Source organism: Pinus tabuliformis, chromosome 5_1 (assembly GCF_031772625.1).
Source record: "Pinus tabuliformis cultivar Carrire ecotype Pingquan chromosome 5_1, CPIR1, whole genome shotgun sequence".
In the NCBI taxonomy this organism is placed as follows: Eukaryota; Viridiplantae; Streptophyta; class Pinopsida; order Pinales; family Pinaceae; genus Pinus; species Pinus tabuliformis.
In genome coordinates, this window is record NC_142305.1 from 743,964,465 (window position 1) to 743,978,374 (window position 13,910).

The 13,910-nt window shown below is 41.9% G+C and overlaps 1 protein-coding gene across 1 annotated transcript; it reads right to left on the reverse strand.

The window, feature by feature from the left end:
- Window positions 1–7,370: 7,370 nt before the first annotated feature.
- LOC149167090 (uncharacterized) lies at window positions 7,371–12,370 on the reverse strand. The gene is made up of 3 exons (XM_089430355.1): window positions 11,926–12,370; window positions 10,150–11,323; window positions 7,371–10,041 (listed from the first exon to the last, which is right to left on the reverse strand). The coding sequence occupies exons 1-3, from the start codon at window positions 12,368–12,370 to the stop codon at window positions 7,371–7,373; spliced, it is 4,290 nt and encodes a 1,429-aa protein (XP_089286481.1).
- Between the last annotated feature and the right edge of the window lie 1,540 nt (window positions 12,371–13,910).

Sequence of the window (13,910 nt, forward strand, 5' to 3'; positions counted from 1 at the left end):
GTTACTTTTTGCAAAAATTGAAATATAATATAATGCATGAAATAAATCTAATCTCAAAAATTGAAATCTAATCTAATGTTTTGTGGTATTAAGTAAATTTTAGCCATATGAACACACCATGAAAATGAGACACTAAACACAAGAGGCCCCCAATGGTTAGGGGGATTAGGATGTCTAATATATTTTCCTATATCCTTCAAAATACAATACTTTATTAGGTGATGATATCCCTTGTGAATAAAGGGAGAAAAGTGTTTTTGCTGAAGTTACAATGGTGGTAGAATTGTTTGTTTTACAATGGGAGTTGTATGAGGTTCCTTTTGGGTGCTTTGTTTCTTTAATCTGATTAAACTTGGGTAGCACCTCTCCTTGTAAAATTTATGACTTGCTCAAAACCAACAAACTAAGTTATGTATAAAGTGCCCAAAATGCTTTTGGAACACTCAAAATTGTTAGCATAGAAAACCCAAAATATTAAGTAAATTCCTAAATAAAAGTACAAGTTTGTACACCATTCAACTAAGGAAAAGCCAGGGTAACTTGGATTTTTATTAGCTGATTTGATTACTATTAAAACGTCAACAAGTTAAAACCCTAAAATGATATATTTAAACAATATTAGCCCATGAAAATGAAACAAGGAACTTGAGAGAAATTTTTATAGAATGTATATGAGAAAGAAGAGGAGAAAAAGGGTGCCTTCAAAGGCACTTGGAGATACTTGGTGTAAGTGGGAATAATTCTTCTTGCATGTTTGGAGATGGAAAATCCAACCAAGGAGGTCCCCACTCTTCAAAACTAGAGTAATCTATAAAACTTTAGAACTTGCCAAGATATTAGTAATGATATATGTACCTTTCATAATGAAAATTAAATGCCATTAAACCAAGAAACACATATAAATTTCAACTTCAATAATACAAACTAACAAGAAGACAAATAAACAATTTTTTGTCTTTTCCTTTGGACAACAATGCCACTATTAAGGCCTAGAATAAAAACTCAAAGCATACAATGGAACCGTAACAAGTTTTCCTCATGAAAGCTCCAAGCAAATCACACAAATCACAACACCATAAGCCTCCAAAGCCTTTTTTATTGCCAAATTATAAATAGTTACAAAACAACAACACTTCCCCAAGCTCTAGCTCAACAACACTAGCTTCAAATGGAGGAGAGAGCTCCAATTTATAGGAAATGAGGGAGGATATTTGATGATCCCAAGGCACCGACAAATTCCCCAAACTTCCATTGCATGCCACCCCCTCCCCCTCCCCAAAAACATGTGCATTCCAAGTGGAAGGTGATTCATAGTGAGCATGCAAAGAAAAGGTGGTTGTATGGGCTCAAATAGGCATCCATGTGTGGCAACCAAATCTTGCTCCATTTGGTGGGCTCCAACTTGGACTCCATGTGTCCAAACTCGTCCCTCTTAGATGGATTCAATTTGAACTCCTTTTGTGGGCCCCAACTCAACCTTTACGTGGTAATACACTCGTGCTTGTTGGTTATCAACTCATCCTTCTTTTGTGGGCCCCAATTTGACCTCCACTTGGCCTCTTGACTTGTGGTTGAACTACTCTTAAGTGCCTTGCTAGTTAGTCTTGCTAATTATTTGTGACACTTAGTTGACTAAAAATATATTCTCAATTATTTAATATACGATTTTTCTTGTCTTTTTCCCTACTTTTTGAGTAAAAATGATTTTTCATTAGGAAAAATTGATCATTTCCACCCCAAAGCGGGTACAAGGGTAATTTTGGTACTTTGAGCATGAAAAACAAGTACTCACATGCCATACAAGTCATCTTAGTACCACCCTCTTTTATCTGTTGCATAAAATTTAATTAAAAATTTCCATTATGCGGGAAATTTTTAATTATTAAAAAAACATAGAAAAACCTAATGCAATTCTGTGAGACCTTAGATAATGCCTAGCATGGTAATACACATTGATGCTAGACTTAGAAAACACACTCAAGGCCCAATTATTAAGATGCACTCCAATTTTTGAGGATGTGAGTGAAAAAACTCAATTAATTATTTATCGTTGAAAGGCAAATATAATTAATTGAGTGAAAAAAACACTCTAGAGTGACTTAGTAACAAGGTCCCAAGAGTCTAAGTCTTTTACATAAGTCCATCATGCTAGTGTATTTTTTTACAATTCCCCAATGGGGGTACAAATTTTTCATAGAGAGAAGAAGAAGAGGGAAGAAGAGAAAGGGGAAAAACTACCCCATTGGACTTCTGAACTTGAAATTTTTTTTGATAGGTGCCTTGTGCATTGGACCATCGAGTCTGGTTCCCTACTAGCTATATTTGAGTAGGTAACAATAACATAGTGAACCATATCTAATGCAAAAGGCATAAACATAATTCACATAAGCATCATCTTCAAATGTCTTCCTAGCTGATGATTTGTAAACAAGTTACCATGCTTAGATAGGGGAGGGTTATCAAAAGGCCCTATTAGGTGATTCTAACCCTGAGGGGAGGAACAATTCTTAGGATAACCCATCAATCAACAAGTGGAAGTGGATAGTGATATGGTAGGGGCTTACTTCATGGAGGATGCCACATTCTATGTACCACATATGAAATTCCATCATCCTTGAGCATTATAATTTGAAAAGGGAGCAATTGTAGGACTTGAGTTAGCCCTTTCCTCTATCTATTTTTATTACCCGTATTATGCGTATTTTTCTTCATTGATTTTGTTTTTTATGCATAACTTGGGTTACAATATTTTACTTATGAAACATTCACCACTTGAATATATAGTGGTTTATTGCTCACCGGGGTTGGAATATTCATAGTAATTCCTTTCATTTTGATTGGTCATGCATCAACCATGAACTGGGTGAAGGCTAATGAGGGGGGTAGATTTTAGGCTAGGATTTTTTACATCTAATTCATCATATCCCAGTCAAAATTTTCTTGCATTTTATCATGATGGCTCATGCTCTCTCTTTTCTTTCTGTATCAACCTATTAGAGAAAAGTTTTCAGGGCCGTGCTAAAAAACGAGGAAAATAAGGAACCAATCCCAGTGACAGATACACTCAACTTGAAGACGGGACATGGATATAAGGGAAAAATGGAAAGTGTAAGTATGAATTAGTGCTGTCCCTTTCCACTCCATAGAAGCATGAAAGGGTTGGAGTCATAGCCTATTTAGATCCTGGAGACTATTGAACTAAAATAAAGGGGGCACTAGAATAAAATAAATAATATTTAAATAAATGTGGTAAAAGTCAATTTAGCAAAAATAAAGAGACCAATGGTTTTTGGAGGAGGAAAATATTGTTAAAAGGATAAGAAGGCTCAAGGAAGGGCATGCAATGAATCATTGTTGAATTTATTAAAGAGCTCAAGTAGCTTGTAGAGAGAGGTGAAAACCCTCGGTTCCTTGTTTCAGTGTTGAGATATACACCCTAATTGGTGGCATTGGTTTTAGTGGTTGCAAAGCCACCCTAGCCAATAATTTTGTTTTGTACGTTAATTCTATCGAAGTCAACTTGGTAGTATCGACTCAGCTAGGAAAGGGCCGAGTATTACATTCACTGGCATTACAAGGTCGATTTCCTACCCACAAGAATAGGCCAAAATTATTGAATTTTCTAGGGCTGAATCTAACTGTTGTTTCAAAGATCAAACTACTAATTCAATTGTATATTTTCAAGGGTTGAGTGACCAGATTGAATGACAAATTGGATCTATGGGAGGGGTCGAAAATCCTTGTATATTTGAGGGCCAAGTTACAGGTCGAGAGACTAGATTGAATGATACATTGGATCTATGGGAAGGGTAAAAAATCCTTGTATATTCGAGGGCCAAGTTATAGGTCGAATCCCTATGCATTCAAGGGCCATGTTATAGGTCAAATAATTGTGCGTTTGAGGGCCAAGTTACAGGTTGAATTATTGTGGTTTGGGGCCAGGGTTTCCAAAGAGGGAAGGACATATATTTTCCTGTTGAAACCAAGGGGCCGCACGAATGACTAGAAGTGGTTCCCGAGGTGTGATAATTGAATCGATAGCCGAGTTATTACACAATGAACATAAGGTGCAATTCGTGTGGGATCGAGACACTGGTTATAGGAGTGAGTCATTGATATATGCATTTAGGGCTGAGCCATGTTGAAAAATAGGTAACAATTAATTAAAGACCGAGGTTTATTAAGTTGTAGGGCAAAAATCATTCTAAGGAAAGAGGCTAAATATCCAAAGTTAAATAATTTCCCAGTTAGTCCTAGGGCCAATTCACTGTTTGCTAAGTTGATTTTATCCAACAAGAGGGACGATCCAGTGGACATATTGTCATTGTGATATAGTTGTGATCTCCATCAACAAAGGATCAAATCCTAAAGGTCCTTGATTTTTAGAGAAATATCAAATTGTTGAAGGATTGATTGACTTTTGGAAATTAGGTTGAGTTATCCAGTGAAGGATCACATTATTCGCAATTTGAGGGTTCATTGACCAAGTGCTATCCTAATTTTTAATGTAATTTCCTCCTTATAATTGTTATCAATAAAATATTGCTGGAGTTGTAGCATTTTTTTGGGTTTAATATCACAAATCATATTTAAATTACTGGTAATTTTGTTGTGTAGAAGTGTGTAAATTTTGGATGTCCTCGGAGTAAGCATATTTCCATCTTGATAGGGTTATCCATTTGACAATTCTAGGAGATCAAGGGTACATAACCTACAGGAAGAAGAAGGAACAAAGGGAAGAAAAAGAAAAACAAAATATGGTGACCACAAGGATCAACCTTGGGAAAGTTTTAGGTATATCTTGAATGATTTAGCTAAAGGGAAACGAGAGATATCCCAGGACATAGACAGAGGAAAACATGAGATGGTTCAGGCCCTAGAAGAAGTTTCCTAGTGCATGGCCAACCTTCATGGAAGTCTACCTAATAATGGAGCAAAAGGTTCACACATAAATTATAGCTTTTTTGGAGGAGATAATAATCACCATGCTGAAGCCAACAATTCCTCCAATCTATCTCCCCTACCAAAATAAACTTCATCAAAGCCACTAATGCTTAAATTATTGGAGGAATTAGTAGAGGCGAGATGAAAATTTCTTGGACTACATGAAAGAGTACCAAGCAATGGGAGTAGAGTTCTAGGCTCAAATTTCACTCAAGGATTACTGTGCCATCAAGTGTAGGCATACTTCAAGAGATCAAAACAAGTGGTGGATGAAAAATGATGTTCCAAAGAAGGAAAGGAAAATAAATATACTAACTTTCAGTGGGACTTTTGGAAGTGCAGCTAGAGCATGGGTACAAAAGCTAGATACATATTTCCAATTTAACTCCAAGAGGGAATAAGAGGAAATCTAGTATTCCACACTGAATTTGGAGTGTGAAGCACATGAATGGTGGTATCACGAGCTAACCACACTCAATCATGCCAACACTACCTCCTTTTTGGAGTTTACTCATAGATTAATTTAGAGATTTGATAAGAAAAATCCAAAGTTGCATTTTAGATATCTAGCATAGCTTAAGTAGACAAGGAGCCCGAAATGCTACATCATGTATTAGCAGTAATGGTGATGAATATATCCAAGGATTGGTTGGTGATGTTATTATTGGAATGACTAAGCGATCCATTGCATGGTTGGGTGAAGGATTTTAAGCCCAGTACACTTCAGGATGCTATCACCAAAACCAAGGATATGGAAGATATAGTATCCAAAAAGGCACCGACCAAATTCATTCCCTCATAGAAGAATAAGGAGAAGAAGCCTTGGTAAGGGAAGAATTGGGTGGAAGAAACCATGGATGAGTTAAGAAGGAAAAAGATTTGCTACAATTGCAAAGAACCTTGGATCCCAGGACACAGGAGCATGGGAAAAGGGAAAGTCCATTATATAGAAGTTATGTTGAAAAATTAAGAGGAGGAAGATAAAGTAGCAACATAAGAGGAGCATAGAAACAAAAATCACGATGAAGAGCCACCACGAAGAAAACCTACGGGGGTCGCCATAGCCAAGATCTCATGTGTTCCCTGATACGACCCCTTTAGAGTAAGGGGAGTCAGAAAGGGGCAATGAGCCAAAGTCTTGATTGATGGAGGATCCGCTCATAACTTCATTGATGCAACCTTGGTAGCAAGGAGGCCCTTGGATACATAATAATTTGAGGGTTTCGATGTAGAAGTAGCGCGGGGTGGGGGGAGGACAAAGGATGACTTGTTTAAGGAAAGTTCCCCAAATGGAATTGAAGATAAATTACACCCTAGTGGACGAATTATATGTACTAGAGATTTCCGACACTAATGTGGTAATAGGGGTACAATGGATTATTACTATAGGAAAGCATTGGAAGGATTATCATAACATGGAGTTGGAGTGGGTCACGCCATAAGGAAAAAGAGTGCTGCTAAGAGGAATTGCCATAGATACTTTGAAAGTGGTCACAACTAAGAAAATGGGAGCTATCTTTTGCCATGGAGACATAGCATGGGATATGTAGTGCATGGTAACGCAAAAAAAGACATTAAAGGGGGATGAACATTAATAAACTAATATTCAAACTTTATTGGATAATACACACCGAATTTTCGAGGCTATTTCATTCGACATACAACGAGACAGGGGGTTCTATCACACTATAGAATTATAGGAGGGGTCCAAGCTAGTCATCAATACACCATATAGGCACCCCAAAATATTTAAGGAGGATATTGAGAAGACCATTAAGGAGCTATTAGAAATGGGTCACATAAGGCCTAGTACTATTCCATTTGCATCCTCCATGGTATTAGTTAAGAGATGGGACGATGAGTATGTGCTTAAACTTTAGAGCTCTCAAGAAGAAGACGATTAAGAATAGGTACCCAATTCCAAGAATTGATGAGCTCTTGGATGAACTAAATGGAGCGGTATACTTCTCCAAAATTGATTTGAGGTCAGGCTATCATTAGATCAGTGTATGAGAGTAGGAAATACAAAAAACAACTTTCATATACCACTATGGACATTCTGAATTTGTCATCATGCCATTTGGGCTGACTAACATCCAGTAATGTGTGAATCATATATCTAAGAGGCAGTTTTTTTTCCCCTGGGAAAAAGTCGTAATTTTCATTAAGGTTAAGAAAATTACATTTTGCAGATGCCGAAGCATATTCATATGCAGGCTTAAGCCTGTCGAGTTCATTTTATAACTGCTATATACAAAAAGTCTCCACGCAGGGAGCATTCAAAAATAAGTCAGAACTATGTTCAAAATTTAAACTGGCTCTTCGCAGAGAGCAATATATACTGCTGTAATAAAACAAAAAGATGTAGCTGTATCTACATACTGTAATGAGCAAAAAACTGCATGTGAATATAGGCTTATAGCCCATCATTCCAGTTGTTCATCAAAAGGACGATGATAATACTGATAAAAAGTGCCATCGACTTCCTCTTGGATCCACCATTCTTCCCCTATTCTGTGCGCTGCCTCTTTGGAGAGCTGGTCTGCAGTGGTGTTTTGTTCCCTGTAGATATGATGACAGACAAAAGATTCAAAGGAAGTGATCAATCTCTTTGCTTCGTCAAGAATATGTCTCAAAGCAAAAGCATGACAATGTGATGCATTATTGAGCCAATTGCAAACAACTTTGGAATCACCAAAAATCTGTAAATGTCTGCATTGTTTAAGGATAGCAAAATGAATGATGTGTTTGGCTGAGCTGAGTTCTGCGAAGTTGTTTGTGCCTCTGCCTAAGTTAATTTGTATCTTGTAGCAGTGTCTGTCGTTAATGTGAAGTATGGCTCCCCCCCCGCAACCATCATCTTGGGCAGAGCCATCAAAAAAGGCCCAAGGCTTTGTATTATCAATGGGGATAGGTCTGAGAGTTCTCGGTGGGTTGGAGTGGTCCTCATCAGGTAACAAATTATAATCAGCAACTGTGTGAAGAATGATCGATGGCCAGTGAGGCATTTTAAGTTGGAAGATAGATTGGTTACGGGCGATCCATATAGCCCAACAAATCAGCAGAGGTAGGTTCTTGGCCTTGCCTGTATGCTCTAAGCACCAGTTAGACCAAGCCTCCTGAAGGGTGTTCCCATGCCATTCCTTCAAATGCGGGATATGAGATGATATTGACTGCCAGAAGGTAATGGTCGAGCTGCAGGATAGGAACAGGTGCTCAGTGCTTTCATCAGCATTAAGACATAGATGACAGCGAAAGGGTCCATAGAAGGATCGCTTCATGAGATTAGAACCTGTGGGTATTTTATCAAAGATAATATTCCACATCAGAAGTCTCGTCCTGGGCGCGGCCTTGAATTTCCATATCGACTTCCAGGTGGGATGAATGTCAGGTGGTTTATGTGGCTCCATAAGTCTGAGGTATCCCAGCTTAGGTGAGTATACTCCATGTTTTGCATGTGCCCAGATAATCTCATCTGGTCCCTCCGTAAGTCTGATTTGTGCTTGAGTGAGAGCAGAAGTATATTCCTTCCAATCATCTGTCCATTGGTTAGGCAGGTCTAGAGCTCTGGCGGATAACCAAGCCTGCTGGAGGAAAGAGGAGTTAGCTTGGTCACCAATGTGTTTGATGTGCGTGATGCCTCTGTCATGGAGATGGTGGATGAGATCAGCTGGCAATCTGTGGGTATTCCCGCATCCAACCCAAGGGTCCACTCCAATACGTACTGCATTCCCTTCTTTTATCCTCCAAGTGATGCCATCTCTAAGCAGGGGAATTGAGTCAATGACAGCTTTCCATATGTTGGAGAAATGATTATTGTGTCCATGTCTAGTACAAATCCAATCTAATATGGATAGAGGCTTGATGTATTTGGAATAAGCCACCCGGGTCCAGAGACTATCTGCTGTGAGTAAACTCCATCCGAGTTTGGCCGCCAGTGCTTTAGAGAAAATAGCCAGCCTCTTTATGCCCCATCCTCCCCAACTCTTAGGCTTAGTTATGGTCTCCCATTTTACCCATGCAAATAAACGCCCCGGCTGGTGTCCTTTCCAAAGGAATCTGCAGCATATGCTCTGGAGCCTGTTCAGGATGCCCCTTGGAATCCAAGCAAGGGCCATCCAGTATACAGGTGTGGCTTCAATGACCGCTTTGATGAGTACTAGTCTGCCCGCTCGCGAGAGGTATTTGTGGTACCAGACTTGTAGCCTCTTCTCTACTTTGGAGATAAGCCATAACCAGTCTGCAATTTTGTAGCCAGATGGTTTCAATCGAAAACCAAGATACTTTATTCCATCAGTTAATTCCAAGGTGACAAAAGGGAAGCTCTGTGTGGCATAGGTGATTTCATGCACCGAGCAGCCAACTGATGTAATAGTGGATTTATTATTGTTGATCTGCATCCCCGTGGCCTGCTGGAAAAGAAGGAAGGAGTTATGTAATGAGGAGGAGTCACCGATACTGCCATTCAGGAAGATGAGAATATCATCAACGAATAAAAGGTGAGTAAGGAAGAAATTATCCACTATTTTGATGCCAGTAATTTGGTGTCGATCTCTGGTGGATAAGATTATCCTACTCAGTCCTTCCATAATTAGGAGAAAGAGCAGCGGAGAGAGAGGGCATCCCTGCCTGAGCCCTCTCTCAGCAGTGAAAAAGGTAGTAGCTTCTCCATTGAGGAGGACACTGTATGATACATCAGTGATGCAGCTCATCATCCATTTGATAAAATCATATGGGAAACCAAGATGAGTAAGCAACAACCTAAGGTACAGCCAGTTTGTTCTGTCAAATGCCTTAGAGAGGTCCACTTTGAGTATCATACCTTTCTGCTTCTTGATCTGAAGAGTATGCATGAGTTCCTGTGCTGTAGCTATGGCTTCATGGATCTGTCTGTGATGCAAGAAGGCAAACTGTTCAGAAGATATGTGCTGTGAGAGGATGGGCTTGAGGCGGTTTGCAATAATCTTAGCAATGATCTTGTAAAGACAGTTACAGAGTGATATGGGGCGGAAATCATCAAAGGAGATCGGATCATCAGTCTTAGGTATGAGGGCGATGAAGGTGGATTTGATAGCTGATGATATCCGACCTCTTCTCCTGCTGTCCTCCACTATACTCAATAAGTCATGGCCCAAAATGTCAAAAAAAGAGATGTAAAATTCAATGGTCCATCCATCAGGGCCAGGGCTTTTATCCTTTTTAAACCATTTCAATGTGGCTTCCAGTTCATCCATGGTCACCTCCTTCAGAATCTCTTCCGAATTTTCCTGGTCCACATATCTGGGGAAGAGTTCAGCCACTCTCATGATCTCCAGTATGTTTACATTCCCTGGCGCCTTGTAGATACCTCTAAAGTGCTCAGTGGCAAGCCTGGCCAAATTCTGCTGGTTAGAGATGGTGAGGCCATGATCATCCTTTAATTCCCATATAGTATTGATGGCTTTTCGACCATTGGCAAATTTGTGATAGAATTTTGTGTTGTTGTCTCCCTCGGTGAGCCAAATAGCCCTGCTTCTCAATCTCATGCTTTCTTCTCTTTCCTTCAATATTTGAGAGCATTTGGCAAGCAGTAGGTTATACTGTTCCTTACTCTCCGGAGTGTTGAAAGTTCCTGATGTAGAATTTTCATACTCAGTGATAATCCTTTCTGCCTCATTGAGGGTGTGGTTATCCTGGATCCGCTTCTGATGTGCCCAATTTTTTGTTATCTGCTTGAGTTCTGTTAGCTTCCTGACAAATCCAGCAGAAAGTTCCTCTTCTTCCCGGATAGGGTTGTTCTGCCAGTATTCATGGACCAGCTGAATGTATGAAGGATCTTGTAGCCAGGAAGCATTGAATTTGAAGGGGCTCTTAATTTTGCGAGTGAGGCCATCTGCCTCCAGGAAGATTGGTCTGTGATCTGATAAGCCACCGGATCCTACCCATTGACGAGCTCTGGGTAGTTCATTGTATAACTGTTCTTTAATGAGGAAGCGGTCGAGTCTCCTGGCCAAACTCTGATCTCCACTCCTATTATTTGTCCAGGTATACTGAAGTCTAGCAGAGGGGATGTCCACCCAGTGGTGGTCCTCTAATAGGGAGGAGATGGTATCAGAGAGAGTATCCACTTGTGCCATATGCCCCCAGGATTCACAATAGCCCAGGGAGAAGTTTAAGTCCCCCCCCAATATAATGTTATCCGCTTGAAAGAGCCCCCTTTCAAGAAGGGATCTCCAGAATGTAGCTCGATCAGAACAGGGTCCATAGACATTTATGATGCGGAGATCCCTCTCAAGTGTATGATCATATATGTCAAGGCCTATGAACCCTTTGCCTCCCCAAAAATTGCAGATGTCCACTGTCTTGTTACAAACCCCTATTGCCAGGCCTCCGGATCTCCCTGATGCATCAAGTGCATGGAATGTCCAGTTCGGGAGCTAAGAAGTAAGAGTGTGTATGAGATGGTCTGCTTGGCAGAGGGTCTCCTGAAGAAAGATAATATCCAGTCGATCCGAGGTTAGCAACCTCCTAAGCGCTAGTTTTTTGGCTGAACTAGCAAACCCTCTACAGTTGTATGAGAGGAACTTCATGAGGGGGGAGGGGGAGGGCCATCCTTCGCTCTAAGGGCCCCAAAAATGGTTTGCTGTCGCCCGAGGGCGACCTCCTCATCCGCAGTATGCCTTGCTTTAGTAATACGAGATGGACGACCTCATGAGGTCTTGTGGGAGGTGGGGGGACTAATAAGGTCAAGACCTACAACATCTGGGCCTCGGTCTTTGACCCGAGGACGAAGGGAATATCGGGGAGATGGCCTGGAGTGTACCGAGGTCGATGTGATCAATGAGGGGGGAGCCAAAGGAGGAGGGGGCGGGATCGAGCAAGAGAGTGTTGATTGAGAGTGAGTGAGTGATGTATGTGTAGTTACAGGAGGAATAGAGTGTGTTGAGACCGATGTAGTGCAGGATGCATAAGATGACAAAGAGATAGGAGGAAATGACATACCCGTAACCGCTGAGTCCACCGGAGGGGTCAGTGTATGCTCCTGAGCCTCTGAGGACGTTGGCGGTGCCGAGGTAGGTGCTACAGTATCTATACTTGCAGGCCCTGACACTTCCTGAGGTGCATCATCCCCTTGAATGCTCTGATGAGTCTCAGGAGGCTGAACCAGATGTTGTTCCAGAGGGGTCGACCGGGTGATATCAGTGACCTCTTCCTTCTCGTTCCTTTGCGATTTCCGAAGAAGCGGGCAATCCCTGTAGAGATGCCCCACTTTGTGGCATCTGCGACAACGATATGGGATACCCTCATAGTCGATTATCTGTCGTCGCGCCGTATCTTTCCACTGAATAGTGATGTACTCATATAGTCCTCCCCTAGTATCCATGTATATGAGAATCCTGGCATAAGCCATCATGCCCGTCTGAAGATAGGACTTGTCATAGCCCATATAAGTGCCGAGTGCATTGCCAATGCGCTTGAAAATTTCTTCAGACCAGTATTGAAGAGGAAGTCCGGGTAGCCGAATCCAAATAGGTCCGACCCCAATCTGCTCTGTCTCAGGATCAAACAAGGGTGTCCATCGCTTAAGGAGCACAGGCGCATGGTCAAAGTGCCAATGTGAGGACAGAACCCAGTTTGTGTGATCGGCACGCGCGAATCTTAGTGCAAACCATCCCCTCACAAATGTCTGCACAAAAGGGATATCTACCAAGTGATGACCCCAAATCTCGGTAGCCCAAGCCTTCAATCGTGCCGCCGTATAGCTGCGACCCCTGATGCGTCCGACCAAGACCCGATCTGCAAAATCCATCGCTTCGCCCCACTGTATGTCCTCTTCCAGTCTGAGGAAATAATCAACTTCTCTTGATTTGAAACACTTTGATTTCCTTTTAGGGCCGCCGGGAGGGGGAGGGTTCTGCGGATGTCCGGATGCCGGAGGAGAGAAATGTGATGGAGCCGAGGGTTGGTAGGTTGCAGGGATACCATCAGGGAAATCGTGAGTAAACCCAGAAGGGGGGCCCGAGAGCGGGGGTACAGAAGTAAAACAACCTGATGAGGGACCAAGGTAACCCAAGGGGCCGGAAGAGGATAGTACCAGGTTAGGGTTGTGAGGAAGGCGGTGAGATGAACCGGCAGTCTGAGGGGCTAACCCTGGGTTAGGGTTTAGGCTACCAGCAACAAAACCTAGGGTCGCCGGGGAGTGGGGAGGCGTCGAGAGTGCCGGCCAGGTGGGGGGTTCATCCGGGAGGACCACCGGCAGAGATCTGGAAGATTCACCATGCGAGTACTGTGAGTAAATCCCAGAGAAGTCATCGTAATACATACCTTCTGAGCTGGCATTGGGGGTTCGCCAGATGGAGACCCCCTCCAAAGGGTCAGCAGAGTAATCGACGGTCTCCAGGTCCTCCATAGTCATCTGCGCCTCGGAACGGTGAGCACTTTGCGGAGCAGTGAATCCCGGCGAAAACGACATGTAGCGGTTGAAGGTTCGATGAGAAACCGCCACAGTTGAGTGCGTAACGCAGCTTCAGGTAAAGTAACCCCCGAGAGTCGTGTACCCGGACGGCGATAGAAACGGTAGTGTAGCTGACGGAGAATGTAAGCGCGGTGAAGGGAAAACGGAGCGGCGAGTTACCAGCGACTGCAGGGTTACAGAAACCCTAGCCTAACCCTGATCGCGTGATAGCCCTACGCGTCTCCCGCATCTTGTCCTCCTGCTCTCTATGTTACTTCCCTTCCTATCTAAGAGGCAGTTATGGAAGTTTTTTCTAGTTTTATTTGATGATATTCTCATGTATAGCAAAACCTAGGAGGAGAACTTGAGGCACTTAGACACAGTGATGAGAATATTAGAGGAGTAGTTTCTCTTTGCCAAGGATTCCAAATGTGAATTTGGGATGACATAGATTTTATACCCTGGTCACATCATCAATGCAAGAGGAGTGTAGGTCCACAAGGAGAATATTTGGGCTATCATCAAATGGAAA

Bases quoted from the DNA above. Each gene is read 5' to 3' on its own strand.
- LOC149167090 (XM_089430355.1), bottom strand. From the start codon at position 12,370: ATGGGCTATGACAAGTCCTATCTTCAGACGGGCATGATGGCTTATGCC. The intron at 11,324-11,925 runs GTATGTCATTTC...TTGATGCATCAG, and splicing joins GGTGGACTCAGCGGTTACGG to GGAGATCCGGAGGCCTGGCA. The intron at 10,042-10,149 runs GTTTAAAAAGGA...GGAGGACAGCAG, and splicing joins CTGGAAGCCACATTGAAATG to GAGAAGAGGTCGGATATCAT.